Source organism: Uloborus diversus, chromosome 9 (genome assembly GCF_026930045.1).
Source record: "Uloborus diversus isolate 005 chromosome 9, Udiv.v.3.1, whole genome shotgun sequence".
Classification (NCBI taxonomy): Eukaryota; Metazoa; Arthropoda; class Arachnida; order Araneae; family Uloboridae; genus Uloborus; species Uloborus diversus.
Genome location: NC_072739.1, coordinates 32,811,708 through 32,837,196, shown reverse-complemented (window position 1 = coordinate 32,837,196; position 25,489 = coordinate 32,811,708). Strand labels below are relative to the sequence as shown.

General features: G+C 30.5%; 1 protein-coding gene across 1 annotated transcript; it reads right to left on the bottom strand.

The window, feature by feature from the left end:
- Positions 1-982: 982 nt before the first annotated feature.
- LOC129230746 (uncharacterized) lies at positions 983-10,314 on the bottom strand. Its single transcript, XM_054865175.1, has 3 exons — positions 10,118-10,314; positions 4,318-4,538; positions 983-1,199 (listed from the first exon to the last, which is right to left on the bottom strand). The coding sequence occupies exons 2-3, from the start codon at positions 4,524-4,526 to the stop codon at positions 1,106-1,108; spliced, it is 303 nt and encodes a 100-aa protein (XP_054721150.1). The 5' UTR covers positions 4,527-4,538; positions 10,118-10,314; the 3' UTR covers positions 983-1,105.
- Positions 10,315-25,489: the final 15,175 nt, after the last annotated feature.

The following is a 25,489-nucleotide window of genomic DNA, read 5'->3' as shown; positions in this document are numbered from 1 at the left end:
TGGACTTATGAAAGATCAGATGTTCACCATTTCTTTTTGTATTATTAACTTCTAAAATACTCTTTCCTAAAAAAGCTTTTCTTTTCACAAAAAACTTTCAGTTCTTTCGTGAACGTCCGGTTGTCACTGATGTTTTCACTTGCTTCAAACATGCGCATTCAAAACTAAACATTACTTCTAGTTTGAAAGATTCATTCAGTTAGACAAGGAGAATTTATTTTCAATAAAATATGGGAACTAATTAGTTCAACATTAATAATCTGACAAAAAAATGCCCTCAGTAACAACTTTAAAATGGCAACTAAACTGATATCACCTATACTTCATGATGTGCAATTATTTGAAATTTTTTTTTAAAGTAAATGCATCGTTTATATCGTTCAAGGGGTTATTTTGAAGAATCTGCACCTGGCAGAAATAATCAGTACTCATTTGAACAATTCCACTGCAAGCAAAACATTTTCTGAATAAACTTACCAGCCATTAAATTAATTCATGGAGACACAAAATATGACTTTCAATCTCAAATACTTTTCAGTAATATGTAATGACACAAAACCTTACTGACTTTGTTGATTGAAAGTCACTTTTTGTATTCCTTATGTTATTATATTCTGTTGCAAGTTTAACAGATCCCATCAAAACTAAAAAGTTTTGTACACAACAAGACATTTCAACTTTTGGCCTAGTTTCCTTATCATTTTAAAGAAAATAAAAACAATATTAATTATTTTGCATTCAGTTCATATTTATGTAGATGTAAAATCATCGTTTTTTAGCACCATAAGATTCGCTGGCACAATGCCAATCTAAATAGTAAGTATGTTTCGTTGCTAAGCAAACCAAAACAGTTTGACTTTATAACGCATGAACAAAATAATCTAAAATATTCCTCTCTATTGACATCTTCTGGCGTGCAACAGGATATAATAACAAATTTAAATCACTAAATTTGTTCGATATTTACAAAAGTTGATCTAAAACATTTACAAACATAAGATACGTAGTTTATATACAATGAAACCCCCAATGATACTTGAGGAGAAAGGAAAAAAATGGCTAAAAATGTTGATTTTGTACAATGTTCTATTTACTAATATGGTTTTCACCATTCACCTCCGTATCCGCCACCGCCGTATCCTCCGTGTCCGCCATGTTGGTAACCATATCCAATATCAGCATGGGTATGGTGGTGGACTCTGAAAAATAAATACACGAATATTTAAAGAATCAACCGTATAAAAATACGAAAAAATCTCATTTTATTTTAAAAATTTCAAAATTTTAGTGATGTTAAATTTGCTGTAATTTTTAATCACTGGTACCGTCTTTAGGACGGCTTGTCTATGTGCAAAATTAATCTTGAATTTATGTGCCTTATTTATGCCTCTAAATATTAATTATATTTCGTTCTCAACATTTTTCTTATTCAAAGAAATCTTGTAAAATATCTATGAAACGTTTCTGCGAATTTTATATATTAGTGCTGTTTTAAAAATACGTTTCAGATTAAGATTAGTTAAAACACAGTGATTCATCTAGCTTTTTGTTAAATATTTTATTTGTTTTTCTAGTCGTAATTCTTCTTTGAAAGGCTTCCACTTTAAATCACGTTTCAATTCACTGTACTTTCATTATAATATTTAACCATAACAACAATGATAGAAAAAGAATAAAAAATACCTGAAATATTATGCATGTTGAATCACTTCCTCGTTCAGTTTATGTTTAAAATATTAATTTGCCTATAGTAATAATAAAGAAAACGACCCCCATCCCTGCAATGTCCTGTAAGTTGAATCAATTTCCAGTTTTAAAATAATAATCTAACCATAAAAATACTAAACAGTAAGAAAGAAAGCGGTAAATTGTCCTACTCGTAGAATCACTTCACAGTTCGATTATAGGAAATAATTCAGCCATAACAACAGAGAAAAAACAAAAACAAAAGTCTTGATAAATATACGCCGAATCTTCCCTTATTTTTGTGTGATTTTAAAATAATAATTCAACTATAATAAGAAAATACAAAAAGATAGAAAAAAGAACATTTAAATACCAATTGCTTGTAACTACTTCGTAATTCATTACATTTTCGAGTTAATAATGGAGCCATAACACAATAGAAAGAATTAGAATAAAACCCTAAAATATAAGTTTTGGTTAAATGCTTCTCAATTCAATGAACTTTCAAAACATTTATTTATCCATAATAATAACAGAGAAAGACTAAAATAAAGCCTCCTGAAAATATCAGAGTTAAATTCAAGGTTTTCAAGTTCATTACATATTTATACGAAATTTGTACGAAACTTTATTAAGCCGTGGGTATGAGGGGGATTAAAATAACTTTTCATAAAATTAAGTTTAAATAATTTTATTATCAACCATCTTGAATATTACATCCTATCAACTGATACATAACTCTGTATAAACGCAACAGATCGTGATTCATTTATACATATTTAAATTTTCCAAGCAGCATTAGTTCTTACTTGCAGTTTTCATCTAATTACGATAATCATTTAGTTGTGGAAAAAATTTTCTAATATGGAAACTTTATTTAGAAACTCCAACATTAATAATAGGATCACAGATCTTACGCAGATCTTAATTTATATTATTGCAGAGCTGTTCTTCACATTGGAAATACATACGCGTGTCCAGAGATATGTTTAACAACTCCTCAAAAGTATTTCACATTTTGAAAATCGAAAATACACCTCAAAAATTCTATCAAGCGCATTGTCACACTTTTTATTTTAATGAAAATTTAACATTGATTGAAAATGGAGAAAAACAATCGGAAATTATGAAATGTTACATTAAGTCTTTTTTTTTTCCCCAAGCCCAAAATGTCGAGGATTATTAAGGATAAAGCAGTGGTTTTTCTGTGGAGCACGCCTTCTCGGGGAGGCATAGAATAATTTTAAGGGAGACACGCAGATGTATCAGAATATCATTTTTAAAACACATGCTGAAAAAAATTCAGGTAAAATCGGGGTCAAAAATTTAGACTTAGCAATACCTCATCGCTACGTGTTGGAGAGTACAAGCTACGAAAATTGATTTCATTTCAACGACAACAAGGATGAGAAAATATGCATTTAAAAGCAAGCCCAATCATCGTACTGACATTTTATTAGCTCCACTTGTGTTTGGTATTTTAAACATTACTGCTCTCTTATTTCCACGGCAGATCAACATGAGCAGCGTGAGCAAAACTGAAGAAAAATAAAAGAATCATTGATGTAAAAATGTAAAAACAGAAATGGGCCATTCCACCGTCACATGCGAGACAAAAAGACGCTTAAATTTCATTAACATTTTGTCATATCTCTCAATATTTTAATGAAACAGGGGTAAGCACATTTTTTAATCTTTACATTTGATACAAAGATACTCCTGACGCAGTTATATTTTTTATTAAGCAATTTTGTTAGTTAAAATTTAATTTATTTGCATGCGTCACGTGCGGGACATCCAAACTCAGCCTCTTGTAACTTACTTATGAATTAGTTAATATTTTTACCCTGTATTAATGTTGAAATAAATTGTAGATTTTGAGAGCAAAGGTTCCAATGTAAAGGAAAAGTATCTCATTTGTTGAGAAGCAATAGTTTAAACCATTTAAATAAATTATGTGTTAGGTCATTTCTCGAAAAAATAGTCACTTGGTCCCGCACGTGACGGTTCATACATTTCATTAAAAAGTAATTACTTAAAAAAGTAATGAAGAAATCTTTCACTTAAGGAATCACGCATTCATTTGCAATTTGTTATGCAATAAAATTTTTATCATTACCCTTTTAAATTATTATTTTCAATAAAATATTTGCCGTGTCACGGGCGGGATGAAATTACCGTTTTCCGAAGAATGTCGCAACTACATATTACAAATAAAGTCAGATAGAAAAAACTTTGTTATACAAAATTTAATAGGAAACACCGTGTAGAAATGATCAAATATGGTTAACATTGTTACTTTTGCTCTTTGAGATTCAAGTACACATTTTTATACTTATACGAACGCGTCTGTATGTATTCAATTAACTGAGATGATCAAATTAATCAGATTTTCTAATGATTCATTATAATTACGTAAGAGATTAACACTAATCGCTAATCATCTTCAATAAATGTTCGAATCTTCAAAGAACGATGGGAACATGATAAGAACGATCATCACGAACTAGCAACATTAGCAGCGTGCTCGGAAACCCCTTCCATTTATAAAGAGAAAACCGAGCTACGTCACGAGGAAGATATGATCCGTGAATTTTAATTCACTTGGAATGTAATTAGAACTCTACTCACGGATAAGGTGTGTGATGGATGTTCTCTTGGAAGACTGGAATAGGCAGAGGAAGAGGAAGTGGAAATAGGATTTTCTTTCCGGTCAAGGCGTTCGCTATGAGCCCGTATTTCACGAGTTTCTTCAATCTCAAGCCAGATCCGGCTTCGGCTTGTTGCACCAGGACCATGGCGGCTGCAAGGCACAGGGCTAGGACGATGTAGTTCCTCATCTTGCTTTAAAGCTGGAAAATAAAATAAATCATAGTCTCGTCTTCGAAATCGTTTTGCTCTATAATTAAAGAGAACTTAACCTGTTAATCTGCAAATGTAAAAAAATGTTATGTGTGTATTTGTAAGTTTTTGTATGCGTGTTTCTTCAACAAATCCACGTTTTACGTCGGATTTTCGTCAAATTTGGTACAGAAGTACTTTTAGCACCCAGAAAAGCACAGAGTACTAAAAATTAAAAAAAACGTAAATCATTCTAAATTTAAATTTAGAGTCGTAAAATTGTTTTTTTCTATGAGAAGGAATTTACTCATCGTTTTGAATTTTATGCCACGTCAAACCCCTAAAAACGTGCACCAGCGAATATGTATATGGTAATAAGAATAGTTGGATTTCTTACAAAAGAAAATTAAAAACTCCCATCTCATATCAGCTCATACTATCAAAAAACTCATGTTCAATACCAATAAGAATATTTAACTATAATGCAATCATTATCGTACATAAAAAATGCATCTGTCATTTAATTGAATACATTAAATATCATGTAATTAAAAAATTGTTGCTGTGGAGAATTTTTTTTTTACACCAATGTAGTAAATTTATTATTTTCTTTGCTTCAGAAAAATGTGTTATTTAAAAATGCCCGTGCAACGCTGGGTAGTAAGCTAGTTAATTACCAAACCCACTTCAATAAAGTATAATTCGGGATTTTCTGCGACCTGTCAATGCAATCAATCCAAATGTGTGCTTCTTTAAACTTGTTTTTATAACATATATTTTAAGGACAAAACTGTTAATGCATGCCATTTGCAACAATATTATTTTGTGACATCACTCGCTTGACATTTTTTGGTTTTCGCATTACAGTAACACGAACCAGTTCCAAAGTTATTAGTATTATAGATTTAACTCGCTTGTATTATATCATTATGTTATATTATAGTAGTTAATTAAAACAGCCGTGCCTTTATTAAGCAAATAATCACTCTTATACTCATTGAGTTTCGGATCATTAAATTTTGTATCAGCGTAAAACTTAATGCATACGAAATGAACATTGGGAATACAAATGTTATGTATTAAAAGATTATTCAAAACATAAAATGCATGAAAATGTAGAAGATAAATTATAGCAAAGGGGATCAAATCCAAAGTATATATAATATAAATTAAATTACAGAGAAAATATGGTCAACAGTTTCAAATATAAAATTTTTGATTGTTTTGGAATAGTTTTGAAACGCTTAAGTATTGTTGAAAAAAACTTTTTACTGTGAAATTATTTTACTATTTATTTGCAGTAATCTGAAATTACAGTACTCTTGCAGTAATCTGCAATTTTGTGCAATTAAACGTTACTATATCTTATTTTATTTGTCATGCCAAAAATTGTTATTTCAATTCTCACTTATTTGGTTATTTATTTTCGGATTCAAATCTCAATTTTTCATTTACAATCTAATGCAGTTTTATTAAATTTTGAGGCTTTATTTATTTATTTATTTATTTATTTTTTTGAAAATTAGTTTCCTTATTTTTATTTTGGATCATTATTAGTATGGTTCAGACCTTTAATTACCCGTTGAAGGTGCATTAAATAATGCTGCGTCGTTCATCTAATCAAAATCGTTTTAGAAATAATAATTTCTAGATAATTCAATATTTCAGACGAACGTGTTTTATTTAAATGTAAAATAGATTTTAATCAGATTATTAAATTTAAACGATTGTTAAATATAGTGAATTACTTTTACGACTTCATCACTTTGCTACGCAATTCAAAATGACGCATATTTTAAAACTTTTACTACTTACCGCATGTTTCTCATGACTACATAAATAAATAAACTAATTTTTGAATAAATACAAAATTTTAATGAAAAACAATGAAAGAATACGCCCAACCCCATTCTTTATCATAATTTAATTTCCCAAAAGTTGTTTCTTCTTAAATGGTTTTTCTTTACTTGATTGCCAATTGACAGGCCAGTCAATATGTTTAGGAATGATTGATTGCTTTACCTGTCTGTCTTTAAAAGAAAATGACGTCCCTTATGCATTCAAACTCTTCTTTTGAGGTTACTGCACTTTCAGACAATTAGTTTAAAAGTGAAGCATATTTGGAAGAGTTTTGGTTTGCATTCTTAAAAAAGATATTTTAACTTTTCTTTCGTTTATTGTAAATAAAAATTATTTTGAGATTTCCACCGATTTCAAGTGCTCCGCTCTAATGGGATTTTATATTTGATGTAAATTGCTGGGTTAAGTACCACATAAAATATAGACTTGAAGGATCCTAATTGGGCAGTGCTATTTTTGTTGCCGTAAAACTTATGCTCCAATTACATCATTTCGAGTCTAGTTCATATAATTGGACCATCTAATTTGCAAGAAATTTTTCTGTAAAGAGAACAAGTTTTGCGACTGCTGCCAAAGAAGGATAAATTTTCTGTTTCTTTTGGAGATTCTATGAATTGGCTTTTGAGCACATAACAAGATTTTTCAATTTTTCCAGGGAAAGATATGAAAATGAAAAGTACATAGGAAGTATTGGCAAGATTTTTTTACGCGTTTTGATAATTGGCAGAATATTATTTACTCGTATATTTACATTGCATTAAAACTAAGTTAAACTAAGAACAATATTTTAACGTGAAGATTAAGGATTGTAGGCTGCAACTGGATTCTTTAAAGTCAAACAAGCTAATGCATGACGTCATTGTCTTGCAACTTTGATTATACAAATTTTTTTTTAAAACTCAAATTAGTAATAATAATAATTAGCAGAAAGTAATTAATAATTTAAAAAATAAATCACTTTAGTTTTCTTTTTTAAATGAAATAGTTTCTTCAACTGCTGTTTCTAAGATGCATATGAAAATGCTATGGGCTTTTTTTATTTATCATATATTTACTTATTCCGTATGTGATTTTCATACTAAATCACATTGATTCTTCATATTACAGAGTTAAATAAGCTCTTTAATACCTAATTTTATAACATAAAAAGTTAATACGATATTCATATAAAAATTGTGATTTAAAAGTGCATAGTTTTTAAAACTGCTCAATTTAATGTTTTGCTGAATTTAATTTAAAAACTTTTAGAAAACGTAGAATAGTTATTTCTACCAGTCTGACAAATTTAGTTTGCAAAGTGTAAAGTATAAAAATACCGTTGACTTTAAAGCAATCGAAAGCAATCTAAAAAGATATGTTGTTAGCCCCCCTTCGCCCCCCCTCCAAAAAAATCGTTCTTCCATTTGATTTTTTAAAAAATATATTCAAAATTACAAGTTTTACGTAAAAATACTTTTGGAATTTTGTTTCTTTCAATTGAATCTGATTTATTTAAACTTTTTTCTAAGTCTAAATAGCTTAAAATCTAAACTGAGCCTTCGGATGCAGGAAAATGTATTTTTATCAACCAAAATTTTCAGTTAAATGCTTATTTTTTTTTAATTTCAAAACTAGTATTTGATGAAAATCATTTAAATTCATACTAAATATTTTTACAAACCTATGTGCTATCTAATATGACGTTTGACAAATTCAAACATAATGTTTTTTTTCATTCAACATTGAAAACAAAATCAATAATTTTTATCAAATGAACTCAGCAAAATATTTAGCGGATGAAATTATTAATATTTATAATATAACTTGTTAACAGAAAAAAAGAGCAAAAAGCTGAACAACATTGCAAATACCTGAAATACACCGCCAGCTCAGTCAATTCTAGCCGAGGACTGCTTTCGTGCTTATTAGCACTCAACAGCTAATTTTATGTTAGCTACCAGTTTGTTTGGCACACTTGGCTTCCTTAATTAAGAGGTTTTCCACCTCCAGCTCAGTTAGTCCTATGCCGGGCCGATGAGTGCTAATAAGCACGAAACTGCAGTCCTCGGCTGGAATTGACTGAGCTGGCGGTGTATTTCATGTATCTCTGCCTTAGCCCTGGCTATAGGGCGGTAACTTACTGAACGTTGCAAATGTCCTGATTCTATTCAGAGAACATTTAAATAGTAAAACTGTACAGACCGATGTATAAAATTAAATATTAAAACAATTTACAAACTTACAATAAGGCTAGTGATAATTTTAATTACCGCTGTATAAATCTTTTTTTTTTTTCATGAGGTGTCAATTATATTAATCTTCCTCACGTAAACGGTTAATCTAGTTTTATATACGATTGAGAGAAAAAACTTCAACATTGATTTTTACTCAAAAAAGCTGTGATTTTTTAATATTATTTTTTCGACATGATTAAAAACAACTTATAAAACTTTTTTTTTTTTTTTTTTTTTTTTTGAATGTTCAATTTGAGCTTTACATTTGGATATTTCACTTGCCAAATCGATTAACTCCATAAAACAAAAAGTCGAGAAAAGTGATGAAGAAGATAGTGTTATCTAACAGTAGTGAATGGGCCCTCGTGTTACTTTTTCTGCCATCGGAGGATCAGAATGTACTGAACCAAAAGTTTAATATAAGTTCACATTCTCTAAGCATTGATTAAGAACTATGAAAGCAGAAATGAGGATTTTTTTAAAAAGTTTAGTTAATCGATTTGGCAACTGAGGCATCCATTTTATGACCTTGAATACTCGACATTGGATGAGTTGGATGAGATACGATCACTTTTCCGCGTGACTTCATTTACCATCAAGATACTATTCCTTTCTGTACTCTTAAAAGTCCATGAATGGAAACGTAGCACGTCCATCATATTTTTATGTGCAAAAAGTAATAATATTCCACTTGACATATTAGATAAAGTGTCAATGTCTGCTACATGAATTGGAACGTGCAGTTAACAGTTAAATAATTTTAAATTGAAAGAAACTAAATGAAACCATTTCAATGTAGCGAAAGTTAAATTTCCTCTATAGTATCTTAATCCTCCTTTACAGTCATCACTAATTGATGAACTCAAAAAGTAAAAATGTTTCATAAATATCTCAGCTTTGCATTAGGCTATCTTACAACAATTAAGAAAACATTCAAACTCGATTTTCTTTTCTTTTCTTTTTTTTTTTTTTTTTTTTGAGAGAGAGAGAGAGAAAAAAGAGAGAGAGAGAGAAAGTGCATGAAAAAAAAATTCTTGACGCTGAGAAAAGTTAAAATGGAATATTTACGTTGAAACATGCTTTTAAAGGTGAGAAGGGAGAAAAATCAACTTGATGATTGTGATATCAAAAAATATTTGAAGCACTATTGTAACATAACACAATGAAAAAAATCTTCTTTCAACTTTTTGCTCAAAAGTTAAGAAGTAAGAATTTGGTTAAAAAATTTTCAAGTGCAAATAAATATCCTCAAAATAGATTAATATAGATAAAATTAACTATTGTAAACTGCCTCATTAAATATGAAAAAAAGAAGTTGCCTTTTGTTTTACTCCACATTTTATAACTATTATAACTTTTAAAAAACCATTATTTGATAATAAATTAAATTAACAAAACTAATCCATTTTTTAAACGTAAATTTTATCCAATTATGAAAACCATGACAGCAACTAATCGAGTGATGTGAACTGAATTGCGGCTAATTTCTGCTAGGTGAAATAAGAAGCAGGACCTACCGTGGGACGAATCCTGCAAATCCTCTGTCAGTAAGAACCACTGGAAGCAAAGTCAAATTCTGATGTGACAGTTGCGGTCGTACTTCCTTTAAATACTGCTGAAGATGACGAAATAACGAAATAATAAAATCAAAACCAGTTCGCAGCAAAACTCGGAATATTATCTATGAAAACAGGAGGGGCCCGAAACCAGGAACAAAGAGGGTACACCCGCCCTACATTGAACGAACGGCATCTTCGAACAGGTGACGCAACCCGTGCATTCGTTTCCGCTCATTGGACCAGACGATAGCCTAGTTATATTCCGGGGGAAAATCCTTTTCCCCATTTCACCCTCTTCAATCTAGAGCGAGAGAAGATATTTCAGAATTTTTTTTCCGTCTTGGTGGTGAAAGTGATATGTGAATTTGCCCACGGGATGTCCTTAAAGAAAAGAAAGGCCGCGGGATGCCCCGCACGTGATCGCGTTCTAAACGCCATATTGGCTCACATCTCGGCGGAAGAATGGGAAGTGATCGGCTGCTCATTAATGTTGCCATTCAAAATATAAATAACGAGACATTCGGAAGCAAGAATATCAACATGGCTGTTAGAGAGATAATTAGCTTCTTTTATTTCGGGTTGATTGTGTTCGTTGCTTATTTTCGGACTTGAAAAGCCATAGAGAACCGAAAGGAAAAGAGGAAGCAGAATTCATTGCTAAATAGTCTGGTTTTCTTTCATTAACAACTTTCCAAACTGGAATAATTAAGCAATATACCCTCTGCAGACTTGAGTCTTTCACACTACATACACTGCACAGCACATTCCATTTAGCGATCACACTACTTATTTACTTTTGGAACAAAAAAGTAGTGCTGCCGCTCTGCACTTGAGTATTTCACGCTACATATATCCTTTAGTGGACACATTACTTACTTCTTCTTGGAATAAACGGTATATTCTCAGTGTACACCCCACCACATATCACTTAGCGACTCACTACTTATTTATTCTTGCAATAAGTAGTTGTGAGTAAACGGCTCACTTGATTATTTCTCACTACACACAGCATACCACTTGGTGGGCACGTGACCTCTTTATTTTCTTATAAATAATTAGTGTGCTCTGTGCCCAATGTGCACTTAAGTATTTACCACTAGATACTTTACACACCACATACCATTTAGTGGACACATCACTTATTTTTTCTTGGAATAAATAAGCAGTGTGCCCACCGTACACTTGAATGCGACCAATAAGAGTTGCAAAGAAAATAGCATAGCCAAGTTTTATAGTAATAAAATACCCCATCTAATGCAGTGAAAAGCAAAGCAAACTATTTAGCAAAGATAGTAAATTTGTTCAAGTGAAAGAATAACATTAGACCCATACCAGAAATCAATCAAGAAGAAATGTCTTGCTGGGAAATATTGAGAATGAAAGCAATCAACGAAATCAAAAGGTCACTTTTTTCGATCATTCTAGTGAACATAATTGCTTTTTCTCTCCAAAAATGTTTAGTGTACTAATGATAGTACGGAACTAAAGAAAGGATTTCACCAAATTGTCTTTAAAATGTGAACTAAAAATGTTATTAATGTTTATCGATTTAATGATATTTTATGACTGAAATGTTTAGAATTCACAAAGTACAAAATGTTATGTTAGATAAATTTTTTGAGATCCTTTAATTTCTTATTCATTTTTTTAATGCAAAATGTGTTTATACTTGAAATTTAACTTTTCATTTATTAAAAAAAAAGAGTACACTTACAAATTTTAGATTTGATTAAGTTTTCTTTCAATTTTATTTGGCTCTTTTGTGGTTAAAAAAATTATTTTTTTAATAGCATTTCGAAACAACAATCTAATTTTGCACAAAAAACTCATTTGAACTTGGTTTTAAATTAAGAAAAGCGCAAAAGTTAATTTTCAAATTTTCTCTTCAAAATTTAACTTTTAAATAAACAGTTTGTATTTGTACTTTTTGAAGAAGTTTATAGTTACTTTTATTAATGCAAAATTAAATCAGATTTTTCTTGGAAATAAATCAAATGGTTTAATTAAGTTTCTTGCTAAAAGTATAAACAGTTTTCTACCATTTAATTAGTTTGAGTGAATGTTTTCTACCAAAAATATAAAATATAATTAATGTCTGCTATGAGCAATGTAAAAATGCTTTTAATATTTAGAACTTAATTAAAGCTTTTTTTAAAAAAAAGATTTCAATTAATTTCCAGAAAAACAAATCTAAGAAGTTTTTAGAGATAAATTAATAAAAAAGTGTCAATTTCTTTCTCAGGTCTTTCCGTTCGTAGACCATTCTCACGGAAATAGCACGAATTATATCCGATACTTTCACATTTTTTAAAAGTCAATTTGAATAACTAGCATCAATAAAATCATTTTTTTAGTTGATTTTACATTTAATTGAGTATGATCAAGTTTCAATGGTTTGTTCATAAGTAGTTTATCAAGGGCTTAAAAATACTTTATTTTGGAATAAGAAAGAAAATATTAGGTGTCCCATTTTCAAATTAATTTGACTTAAAATGTGATTTAAAATAGTGCCGCAATAAAATAACATTTAAATTTTATCTTCTATATAAAAATAAATAAACAAATTGGGAAAAAATCCTCCTGGAAAAGTTGTTTTTTTTTTTCAATATTTTTTATAGGGCATATAGTTCACTATATTACAGATGTTTAGAATTATTTGATCTGATGTCCACTTTTTGAATTCTTCATTCAGAAAATAAGGTGAGTCTTCTTCTTTTTTCTAGGAGTTAGTTTCAATTTTTTTGAATGTCCACTTTGAATTCTACAGTTAACAAACAAGGTGAGGCTTCTTTTTTTCTTAACTTATTTGAATTTTTGAATATCTGCTCTAAATTCTACAGTCAACAAACAAGTTGAGTCATTTTCTTTTTTCTAACAGTTACTTTGAATTTTTGAATGTCCACTTTTAATTCTTCATTTAACAAACAAGGTGTGTCTTATTCGTTCTTCTGAAAGCGAATTTGAATTTTTGAATGTACTCTCTGTTACATTTATATTAATGATTTCAAAAAATGTTTCCTGGAAACTGCTGACAGAATAAGTTTTAGAATCATTATTAGGAATTTTTAAAATGAGGATAAATATTATGATTTTTAGCATATTGCAATGAAACAATAAAAATTACATAATTTAAGTAGAATAAGAACGAATAGAAATATTTATGGGATATTACTTCGCTATAAAGGTCATATTTCCATTCAAGCATCCTTATTTTGTTGCTTCAAGACTTTCAAAATTATTTTATTTTTATTTTCCTCAACAGGCTAGTTGTAATCAAATTTAATTCGATTCTCCACTTTTAATATAAAAGTGCCATGAAAGTAGTAAGCAGTGAATTAATGGTGTCTCACTGTTCCTGTATCTCTGTTCTCTCATTGCAAAATATAATCTCTATAGCTGCCATTCTCAAAGAGAATTAACAACATGATTCTACTGCTAAAATGAACGTCAGTTGATAGGCTAATGTAAGATTAATAACGCCGGTCTGTAAAGTTTTTCTAACAGATTAGAAACGGTGCAACAAACAATGAATGCAGATATTTTAGTTTGATGGTATCAAGCTATGACGACACAGTTATTTTCAAAGATAATACAGTCAACTTCCATATATCGAACTTCCACATATCGAAATTTTATATGTATCGAAATCCCAGCAAATTTCTATGTTCATTATGTAGAAAAATTGTTTCTATATATCGAATTTTTTTTCGAGACATTCGTAGATTTTTTTTCCACTTTAGACTGTTTGTCTCATGAAAAATAAAGGTTAGAGGAGAAAATTACGTTCACACTAAAGGTTGCTACGGTACTCATAAGGAAATTTGGGGTTGAAGGGTGTGTAGTTAAGTCGTTGTTCCGTTCTGAAGTTCTTTAATTCCCTCAAGTTTATTTCGCTGTAACCAGTAACACTGTAAAATCAGTTTCAAATTATCCCTTTTGTTTATTGATTATCATTTCTTGTCTTCTTAGTTTCAGTAAAAATCATTCAATTTAAGTAGATTGATTGTTAACTTTTCTCTCGATCACATTGTTAAAACGAAAATCCCATAATGTTGCGATCAAGTTGAATTGCCGAAGAATATGAAGATATATGGTTGGCGTAAAAATATAATTTCTGTTAATTTTTTAATCATTAACTTCCATTTAATCCGATTCTCCTATAAATTATAAACTGGGTTTCATACACGAAACTTAGCTTTTATTTTAATGTTTTAGGATACTTTTATGATAAAATAAGATCGTTTCCATATATCGAAATTTCTATATATCGAATTTTTTTCCGGCAATTTGCTACTTCGATCTATGGAGGTTCGACGTACTTGAAAACACTCTTATATTAGTCACAGTATGCCGACTTGACTTTTCAAAAGTTTTACCAGGCTGGAAATAATCCAAACAGAAAATAAATTACTGTTGTCTCACTATTCTCTCTGTCTCACTATACTGCTGTGTGCAGGTAAACGGTAGTATCTGCAAAAATGAATTTTCGAGATAGTTGAAGAAATGTGTGTCGGATTCAATACTAACAATAGAGAAATGCTGGAATTACTCGTTTTTTCGAACGTTTTTTTCAGCGGAAACCAAATAAGCAAGCTTGTACAATAAAGCTAACGTACAATACAGGACAAAATGCAGTTACTGCCCTTTACCTGCACACGGCAGTATACCCACTCCCCCCCCCCCCTACTTGCATTCTTTTTGCACAAATTAACCGAGTCCAAACTTATGTATGATATCTGCATTTACATTTCATATTCATTGCTTTTTCTGGATTATAAATAATGAACACTATTCAACTTGGGAAAAGATTTGTATTCCCTTTTGATTTTTTTTTTTTTTTTTTTTGTCATTTTTAACCCCCTTGCATGTACCACAGAACCCCATGGCTCCACAAAGAGAAGTTGCTTCATTAGTCAACAATATTCCAAGGAAACAAAACAATACTTCAAGAAAGCTCGTTCACTTTAAGCGTGTTCCTTTTAATAAGGTTCAACAATGATGGTCATTCAGATGTTTACTATATTCATCTTTTTGATTTGAGGCACGTCTAGATATTGTTCAAGATAATCGACATCTTTTCCTCTTTCTTCTCGCAACAATAGTTACCGATATGACTTTTCCTTCGATGTATTTTTCTTTTGTTGTTTTGAAGTATTTCATTTTTAGCATTTTTTCCCAAAGAATAACGATAAATAGAAAGATGAAAAACAATGAGTTATCTTTAAGACAACGCCCAGTGGCTTAAGATAAATCACTTTATAGAATTGGTTATTTGCACAAGTTTTCCAAAAAAAGAAAAAGTGAAAGTAGTTATTCTTTACTGAGTCTGACTTGTAATTGCATGACATGCAACACTAAGACTGCTGTTTATATTTCACTGAATTTAATTAATTGTCCATTCTGATATCACACTGAAGTAAAAAAAAAGGGGGTTATAACACCTTAGATCCAATTCTAACAGTTTTAAATAATTTAAAATTTGGCAACTCCATTATGAGAAATGGTAGAATTTTTACAAAAAATGCTCTTTTCAGCTATCCCTTGGAAGTTAACCTACCCCTGTGTCACACGCCAATTGGAATAAAACTCTGCATATCGTTAAAGCATTTTAAAATGTTGAACACGTAATTTTTTTTATCGGTAATAAGCACTTTTAATGGAGTAAAACTTACCCTTAAATCTATACTGATATTATAAAGGGAGAGAGAGAGCGGATTTTTTTTTTTTTTTTTTTTTTGGTGTGTGTCTATATGTTCGAGGTAATCTTCGAAAGCACTGCAACTATTTGAAAAATTCTTTCACTACATGAAGGTGCATTCTTACTGAGTGACAGAGGCTATAATTTATGCATATATGTATTCATACTATTTTTTTTAACCAATAGTTTGTCTTCACTACCAGTTTTTGTTTCGTACTCTTTTGTTCTTACATACGTGAAAACAAACCCTGATTGCTCTGCATCCGTGGTGACAAAATGGTTAACTGTTTTGTTCGAACTGAATGCTGAGGGTTGGGAACACGTGAAAGAAGCAAATATCACGATACTATCATGAGATTCCGCCAAAACCCTTACATGATATTCAGGATGTAGAGGATAAGATATATAGCGTACTCTTAGCATAGAACATTGCAAACCAGTTAAAGTCACAGAATGCTAATGCCTCATAATTTATCCAAACGAATTAAAACTGAGATTCGCTTCGAGCAAATTAGTTTTTGAATTTAAGTAGTGCGGATAGACGACATAAATCCGTGCTTCTAAAGGTTGTAATTTTGTCTCTCTTGATCAGGAAATGAGGTAAATGAATTCGTTTCAAATTTCATAAAAACGAAATTAAAAAAAATGTTGCTTATTATTAAATAGGTACAGGGGTAGGTTTTTGGGGTTATAAATTAGTGCACCCGCACGGCTTTGCCTGTAGTTTAAAACTGAGATTCGCTTCGAGCAAATTAGTTTTTGAATTTAAGTAGTGCGGATAGACGACATAAATCCGTGCTTCTAAAGGTTGTAATTTTGGTCTCTCTTGATCAGGAAATGAGGTAAATGAATTCGTTTCAAATTTCATAAAAACGAAATAAAAAAAATGTTGCTTATTATTAAATTTTAAACTAAAAAGTACCTGCGTCATAATTATTTAATATAGTTTTTTTATTATTATTATTATTAATCCGAACAGGGTCGGGACGGGCCGCTAGTATGAGATAACTGGTATATTATAGGTCACAATATATTCTTTTATTTAAAATTTTAATTACAAAAATTCAAATAATGATTGAAAATTTGAAAAAACTGAACAAACTAAAGTTGACGTGTTTCAGGATATTTCTCAAAATGTTATTAATAGGAATGAACCATGCTTCACAATCTTACCCGTCATGGTGAATGACTTTGAAACTTTGATTGGTAAGAAAGTCATGTACTATATCAATAGAAAGCTATATGTTTTAGCTTTACAATGATTTTTAAATTTTCTTTCTACTAAAATTTAGATAAAGTTACAGTTATTTCTAAGAACACACACACTTACATCTTTTTCGCACATTTTTCGTTTTTTTTACAGGCCTCTATATTGAACAATTTCCAAAATAGTAATCTAAAAATTGGTAGGATTGTCTTGTCATATGTGCCCTTCACGCCAAATTTTATTGGTATCGGAAATGGTGAGGTTAAGAGGGAAATTGATCTGACAAGGAATAGCTCATAAGCAACTATAGCCCCGCAACGGAGTAGGACTACGAAGGATGGTTTACTCCTATTAATAGTGTGTTCGGAAAAATCCTTTACTTGATTTTTTGCAATAAAAAGTGAAAATAAAAGAATATATTGTACTTACTAGTATCCCAAATAGTTAATATTCAGGGATAAATTTTGCCCCGTTAAAAGTGTTTATTGCCGATATAAAAAAAATAAGTGTTCAATATTTTGTTTTATTGATGTGCAAAATTTAATTCCAGCCGTCGTGTGTTACTTGGGTAGGTTTACTTGTTAGAAATAAGCGTTAAATATCAGCTTGCTATAAATATCAGCATGCTTAGGCATCATTTTATATCCAACACTCAAGTCCCTATCAGTTATTTTACAGCAATGCTGCAACACTTGGATATTATTTTCGCCTATTATATCTCTTAACTGGTAATTGTTCTACAATGAATGATTTTGGAAAACTCGATCCTTGAGCTTTTTAATGTTTAAACCTTAATTTTTAACTGAAATGTTAATTTTGTTTGTAATGTTTAAACCTTAATTTTTAACTGAAATTAAGGTAAATGTACTTGCAATGGGCCACAGACTTTGATTGCTGAAAAACAAACTAATGGACACTAATGGAAATAAATAAAATAGGAGCAGATTGGTTGAAACACTTTCCTTCAAATGTATGAAAGAAAAGAGTTACCCGTTGTTATTTGATGTATAGACAAGTGTTTCAATAGCTATTTCTTGCCAGTGCTAACCGACTTATTAAAGGGTTCGGCTTACGTCAAGATTTTTTTTTTTTTTTTAATATTACGTTTTTTCAATATGAATGCATTTTTTAAATATTTTATTGAACATTTAATAGTCCTTAAGCTCGTAAAACATAAAATAAACAAGTAATAGCATTTGTATGATGGTTCAGTTTCATGTATTTTTAAATTTTTCTATTAATGGGAATATTGGTCAATTAGTTTTATGTTTTGGTGTTTTGTTTATGTTTTTATTAAAGTTTCCGCATGCTTTGACTTGAATGTATTATCTCGTAATCAGTACCAATAATGAACTAAATAGTCCATTGTTGATCATTACCAGGGCCCAATCAAGCCAAAGTGGTGTCCAAGTCCTCGTGAAATTCGGTGCCCCCATAAGAAAATCCACACATTTTCAAACTAGCAGTTCCAAAAACAGACAAAAAGATTCAAGTCAACCCTGTTTTGGTGCCCCCAAAAGTATGGTGACTAAGTTCACGAATCCGAAGGACCATGCATTAGTCAGACTCTGCTCAATACTAGTACACATGTGGCAAGACCAATGATTCACTTGGAAAAGTGTGCAGTAACTTTGTTGATTATTGTACTTCTTAATTATTTAAGTAAGGAGAATGTGGGGCAAAGTGAAATAGCAGGGTAAAGTGAAATGGTGAAATATTTACTCAGCTTTTAGCGACACCTATCTGGTAATATTTTAACTATGTAGCAGCACATGTAGTCTATTTCATTCAGGAAAAAAAATATCATCGAATATTAAAGCATATGATACTACAGGCAATTTTCAAAAATTGATACACATATGTAATATTTTGTCTTAAGTATAAAATCATTTTTGCTATTATAAAATGATAAAGTACTTGTTAATAACATTTAAAAAATTTATTGAGATTTTCTAATATTTGGTGCAGTGTTTGTTTAGTTAACATTAAGTTTATTTGTGTTTTGAATATTTTGTACAATTAGTCAAGTAAATGCTGAGCAAAGTGGTTGGGGCAAAGTAAAATGGTTTATTTTGCTTACTCACTCAATCATTTACTAAATCACTTACGTATTCATTTATTAATTAATTCATTTTTTATTCCTTCGTTTAACAATTCACTTATCTATTCATTCATTCACTTATTCTTTTATTCATTCAGTCTTTTAGTCACTCATTTATTTTTCTTCATACATTAATTAAATTTATTATTCGTTTATTGTTCCATTGTCTTTTCATTTATACATTCAACTTTCTATTTACTCGCTCATTTGCTCAAAAATGTTTTTTATAATCAAAAAGAAAATATTTCATCAGAAAAATTTTTCCTTTTTCACTTTGCCCCGTAAAAAAAAAAAAAAAAAAAAAAAAAAAAAAAAGAAGAAGAAGATGAAGAATTCCCCCCCCCCTTTTTTGGTAGGTTCAAATTTACTGCCAACTATATAAAATGCTGTTTCATGAAAGTTTTATTATAAATTAGTGCACCCGTACGGCTTTGCCTGTAGCTTAAAACTGAGATTCGCTTCGAGCAAGTTAGTTTTTGAATTTAAGTAGTGCGGATAGACGACATAAATCCGTGCTTCTAAAGGTTGTAATTTTGGTCTCTCTTGATCAGGAAATGAGGTAAATGAATTCGTTTCAAATTTCATAAAAACGAAATAAAAACAATGTTGCTTATTATTAAATAGGTACAGGGGTAGGTTTTTGTGGTTATAAATTAGTGCACCCGCACGGCTTTGCCTGTAGTTTAAAACTGAGATTCGCTTCGAGCAAATTAGTTTTTGAATTTAAGTAGTGAGGATAGACGACATAAATCCGTGCTTCTAAAGGTTGTAATTTTGGTCTCTCTTGATCAGGAAATGAGGTAAATGAATTCGTTTCAAATTTCATAAAAACGAAATAAAAAAAAATGTTGCTTATTATTAAATTTTAAACTAAAAAGTACCTGCGTCATAATTATTTAATATAGTTTTTTTATTATTATTATTATTAACCCGAACAGGGTCGGGACGGGTCGCTAGTATGAGATAACTGGTATATTATAGGTCACAATATATTCTTTTATTTAAAATTTTAATTACAAAAATTCAAATAATGATTGAAAATTTGAAAAAACTGAACAAACTAAAGTTGACGTGTTTCAACGTGTAGTAGATAATTAAAAAATCTTTTGATTCGTCTGCATATTTACAAATAATGTATGATGAATTTCTCCCCATTGACTTGCCCATGTTACGGTTCCACGTTATGATAACTTGGTAATTTACTCGTCCATCTTTTGATAATTTTTCTCAAGAAAATGTTCTTAAAATTGGAATAAAAAAATAACAAAGTCAATTTTTCGAAAAATTACTTCAAGGTGCGCACCCCCATGCTACAAACTAATTCTGTGCCAAATTTCATGAAAATCGGCAGAACGATCTAGACGCTATGCGCTTCACAGAAATCTAGATATAGATCCAGACAGAGAGACTTTCAGCTTTATTATTAGTAGATAATACAATGTTCTTTCTTCATGTATTGTTTCTTAACTGTTTCACTTTGCCTCACATTCCCTTGCATTGGAAAAAGCTGCTTGTTTTCAATAAACATAAATGCATTTAAGGAATTTAAAAGGGCAATTCTCGAAAAAATGTCCCGTGCGTAACGCTAAGTTTTTTATTTTATTCAAGTATCTATTAATTAGACATTGGATTAACTGTTATGCTTTGATAGTATATTAAAGCATGTATTATTCCCCAACAGCATTATTTTTTGAAGTTTTTGGTTAGCTGGAAAAAATTAAAAAACTTAGTGTTACGCACGGGACATTTTTTTCGAGAATCGCCCAAAAGTGCTTACTCCTGATACGTTTGAAATTTGGTATTCCCATTACTGTGGCAGAAAAGATTTAAAATTCGTTTATGTATATTTAAATTAAGGTATACTTTTGAGAATTTTGTGAATTAATAATGATGAATGAAGGTTAGAACAATAATAGGTAAATAATCTTATAATTCTTGATCATTTTTTTACCGTAACTGACTCAGTTTCCTTAAGTGGTCCATTACTTATACATTTACATCATTTTAAAAATGAATATAATATAATAAATATAAATTATTTTTCGGTCTTGTAGGCCGTGGTAAATCCAGGATTCCTCAGGTTACTACACCGCGCTAATGAATACAAAGTGGACATTGAATCTAAGGGGACTTTATAAACATAAAGTCATAAATGAATCTTCATCTTAATCTTCATCGGATTGGGCAGCAGACTCGGATTAATTGAACATTTGTGTTCCTTTCTGAATCGAAAACAGTACCATCTAGTGTGCGAATGGTAATATAGCCAATATCAGACTCAACCAGGCGAAAGCAAGTGAGTCATTTTACGGTATGTCCAAAACATCATTTTTTTGCCATAACATTTTAATTTACTGTTTGATTAGCACATTATTTTATTTTAAGTTTGTCCTACCAACATACAAACTCAAAATAATTTGCAAATCAAACCGTAAATTAAATAGTTATGTATGGTAAAATAAGTGTCATGTTATGTTGTCCGAAATATTGTGAAATGGCCCAAGTACCAAACGTTTCTTGACTGTTTGTGTTCAAGCACACAAACACACACACACACACACACACACACACACACACACACACGCGCGTGCGCGCGCGCAAACACAAAACAATCACTTCATATTCATTGCTAAAGATTTTAAGTCGAAACGTAAGCAGGGAACAAATCTAATTCTTGTTGCTTTACAGTTAATTGAAGGAACAAAAATGGGTAAATAAAAACAACAAAAACCAAGAAAACAACAACAAGGTTTTTCAAAACTTTAAAGACACTGTGAAGGAAAATATCAAGTAGCGTCAAAACAGTTCTTGGAACGAAAACCAAGCGTAATTAAGGAATAAGATGCAAGTAAACTTATTTGTATTTCCTTCTTGTTTACATTCCCGCTGAAAATATAATTGACATAATTATACCACTTTTGATTTTGACCAAAACCTTTGTTTTGAAAACATTGACAATGCATGCTTTTTTTTTTCTCTTCTTTTTTCGCAACTTGAAAATGAGAAGAATGCTAATTAGTTGGAAACGAACGATCGCATATTTGCATGAAGCAAAAAAAGTGAAAACAAAAAGTATCCCTAAGAGTTTCGAATGCAGATGACATACCAGACGCAAGAACCATTTTCGAACCCAAAAACTCTTCTGGCAATGCAGTAATTTGACGATTCAAGAAAATTCGTTCCATTTTCGAAGATATTAGAAGTTCTGTCACGCTCTAAAGGAACTGAAACTATGTTCGAAATGACGATGGGAGATAAGCTGTTTTACCTCGTAATGAGTGATTTATTTATGCAAGCAAAATCATGTAATTCATACACAGTATTGCGTTATACTAACTAATAACTTATGCGTAGTTTCTTACTATAAAAAGAAAGCTATTTTTGCTTTTGTTTCTTTATTTTTTTTAAGTAACTCGGTTCAAAAAATGCTGTTTTTGCTGAATTTTCAAAACATGAATTTAGTTAAATATCCTCTAACAATTTGAAAAATCAACTAAACAAACAAAAGATAAACGAATGTCAACAGACTCGTAATAATATAGAAGAAAGGGACGGGATTGGAATCAATTGAAATTCCAAAGTTCTCTAAGTTCGTAAAATTTTAAGTTCTCTGAAAGTAAAATCATTTTAAGTTGCAAAGTTGTCAAGCTCTACGAATTGTGTTTTCTATCTTTCCGGAATTTACGCTGAATTTTTCTTGTAATGACATTTAACGTCCCACAACGGCCGTGTGAGTAAGAAAAATAATAACAGTTCAATAATTCTTAGCATCTTTTTCAAATCTGTGTTTTCTCCTGTCAAACATCAAGGGGATTAAATATCCAAAATTTGAAGTTGAATCAAAATTTAAACTCAGTCAATCCATTACCCTCGTCAATGTTAAATTAGCATATATTTTTTTAAATTTAATTTCCATAAATACTTTCTTTTTCAATAAAAACTAAAATCCTTTTCCGAAACGTTTATAGTTTTCTTTATTTTTTAAAAAGATTAATTTCTAGTGTATTTGGTATTTTAAGATAAAACGGTTTAAATTTCTTACGTCAGCACATTTTTTTATTAAAGGAATAATTTCAAAAATTAGTTAAACATTTACTTTGAAGAAATGATTTTAAAAATAAATTTTTGTACATATTACACGTGAAAAGTTTTCTACAACAATATTTTCTCTAGGCGCAATGCCACAACGAACATGCACACATTAAAACACATTACGCTAACTGCAGTATAGTTAGCAGTGAAAACAGAGAAACGTATTTGTGGGCCTTTATTAAGTACAAAATTATATAAGTTTTTTTCAGTTACATCATTTGTGAAATAGAAGTATCATAAATCTTTACTAATAATAAAGCTGAAAGTCTCTCTGTCCGGATCTCTGTCTGTCAGGACCTCTGTGACGCGCATTGCGCATAGACTGTTCGACCGATTTTCATGAAATTCGGCAGAAAGTTAGTTTGTAGCATGGGGGTGTGCACCTCGAAGCGATTTTTCGAAAATTCGATGCGGTTCTTTTTCTATTCCAATTTTAAGAAGAAATTATCATAAGATGGACGAGTAAATTACGAAATTATCATAACGTGGAACCGTAACATGGGCACAAGCCAATTGGCGAGATACGAAATTATTATAACGTGGAACCGTAACATGGGTATGGGTACAAGACAATTGGCGAAGAAAATTCATCATACATTATTTGTAAATGTACAGGCGAACCAAAAGACCTTTTAATTTTTCTATTACGGGCAAAGCCGTGCGGGTACCACTAGTGTATAATAAACTTAAAGATAGAGCTCTTGTAAATTAACCGTCAAATCAAGCCTTTATTTAGCATGCTTTAAGTTTTTTTTCAAAACTATTCTGCAGATAGAGGAATGCTACAACGTACAACATCAAATATGAAGAAATAGGACACACCCTATTCCTCCCAAATTGATGTTGTTTCGTTTTGTTCTGTTATTTTTGAGCTTCTATTTAACTAGAAATAGGTTAGCAATTCTAATTTTAATTTTCTCTTATTTTATGAAGTTAACTAGTGGTACCCACACGGCTTTGCCCGTAATAGAAAATTAAAAGGTCTTTTGGTTCGCCTGTATATTTACAAATAATGTATGGTGAATTTTCTCGTCAATTGGCTTGTGCCCATGTTACGGTTCCACGTTATGATAATTTCGTAATTTACTCTTTCATCTTATGATAGTTTTGTTCTTAAAATTGGAGTAGAAAACGAACCACATCGAATTTTCGAAAAATCGCTTCGAGGTGCACACCCCCTTGCTACAATCTAACTTTGTGCCAAATTTCATGAAAATCGGCCTAACGGTCTAGGCGTTATGCGCGTTACAGAGATCCTGACAGACAGACTTTCAGCTGTATTATTAGTAAAGATAAAGATTGTTGGGACCTTGATATGAATTAACAAGTTGATGATCTTAAATATATGAAAACGCCTAAGTTATTGACTATTATTATGTTACCTTAATTACATTTTAAGAAATGTAAGGTAACATTGTATAACGATAAAACGTAGGATTTCCATCAACCAAAACAGAGATCGTAGAATAAAATTCCGGGCTCTTTTTCAGAATGTGTCTTAAGAACACCAGTGCTTGGAAACATTCAGTATCATTTCACATTAAAATAATATTTTTGAGCTAATATCATGCTTACGATGAAGATTTTAAACTCATTTCTCGCGAAGAAGATAATTGCTAGGTTTATTTCCAGAGTTGCAGGAAAATAGTCTTTCTAAAAAATGATTTCAGTGTAGCAGAGAAAAATAAGTCAGAATGAAACCATCCCAAATTACAAATATTTAGAGGTACATACCAGACGATCTCAGTACGACTTTTATTTCGGTTGTGACTATTCAAAGTACAATACTTTTTAATTTAATTTTCTCAAACATTGTCCTGATTTATGTGCGCTCTATGCTTCCCTCATAAAAAAGAAATATGGAAGACAGATGCTACAATTTTGAAATAGGCAAGTAAAACCAAGATTTTTGTGTTTTGCTGTGTTTGTACGTTTTTTACATAACGTAAAGAGCATACCGTTAGATTTTTACGTGCTCCACTATTGGAAAAATCTAAATTTTTAAAGTTAAGCAAAAATTGTGATGCCTGTTTAATTGTTTCTTACCCTAAACTCTAAAATACCACGTAGAATCTAATGGTAAGAAGTCTTTTTTTTTTTTGAAATGCTGAAGACTTTGAAGAAAAAAAAATGTTTCAGCTTGTTACCTTTGTAAGCGATTGATTTTTTTGAAACATTATTTAAACAATACATTTTTGAAACTTTATATTAACAAGTTGACTGGAACGGTAA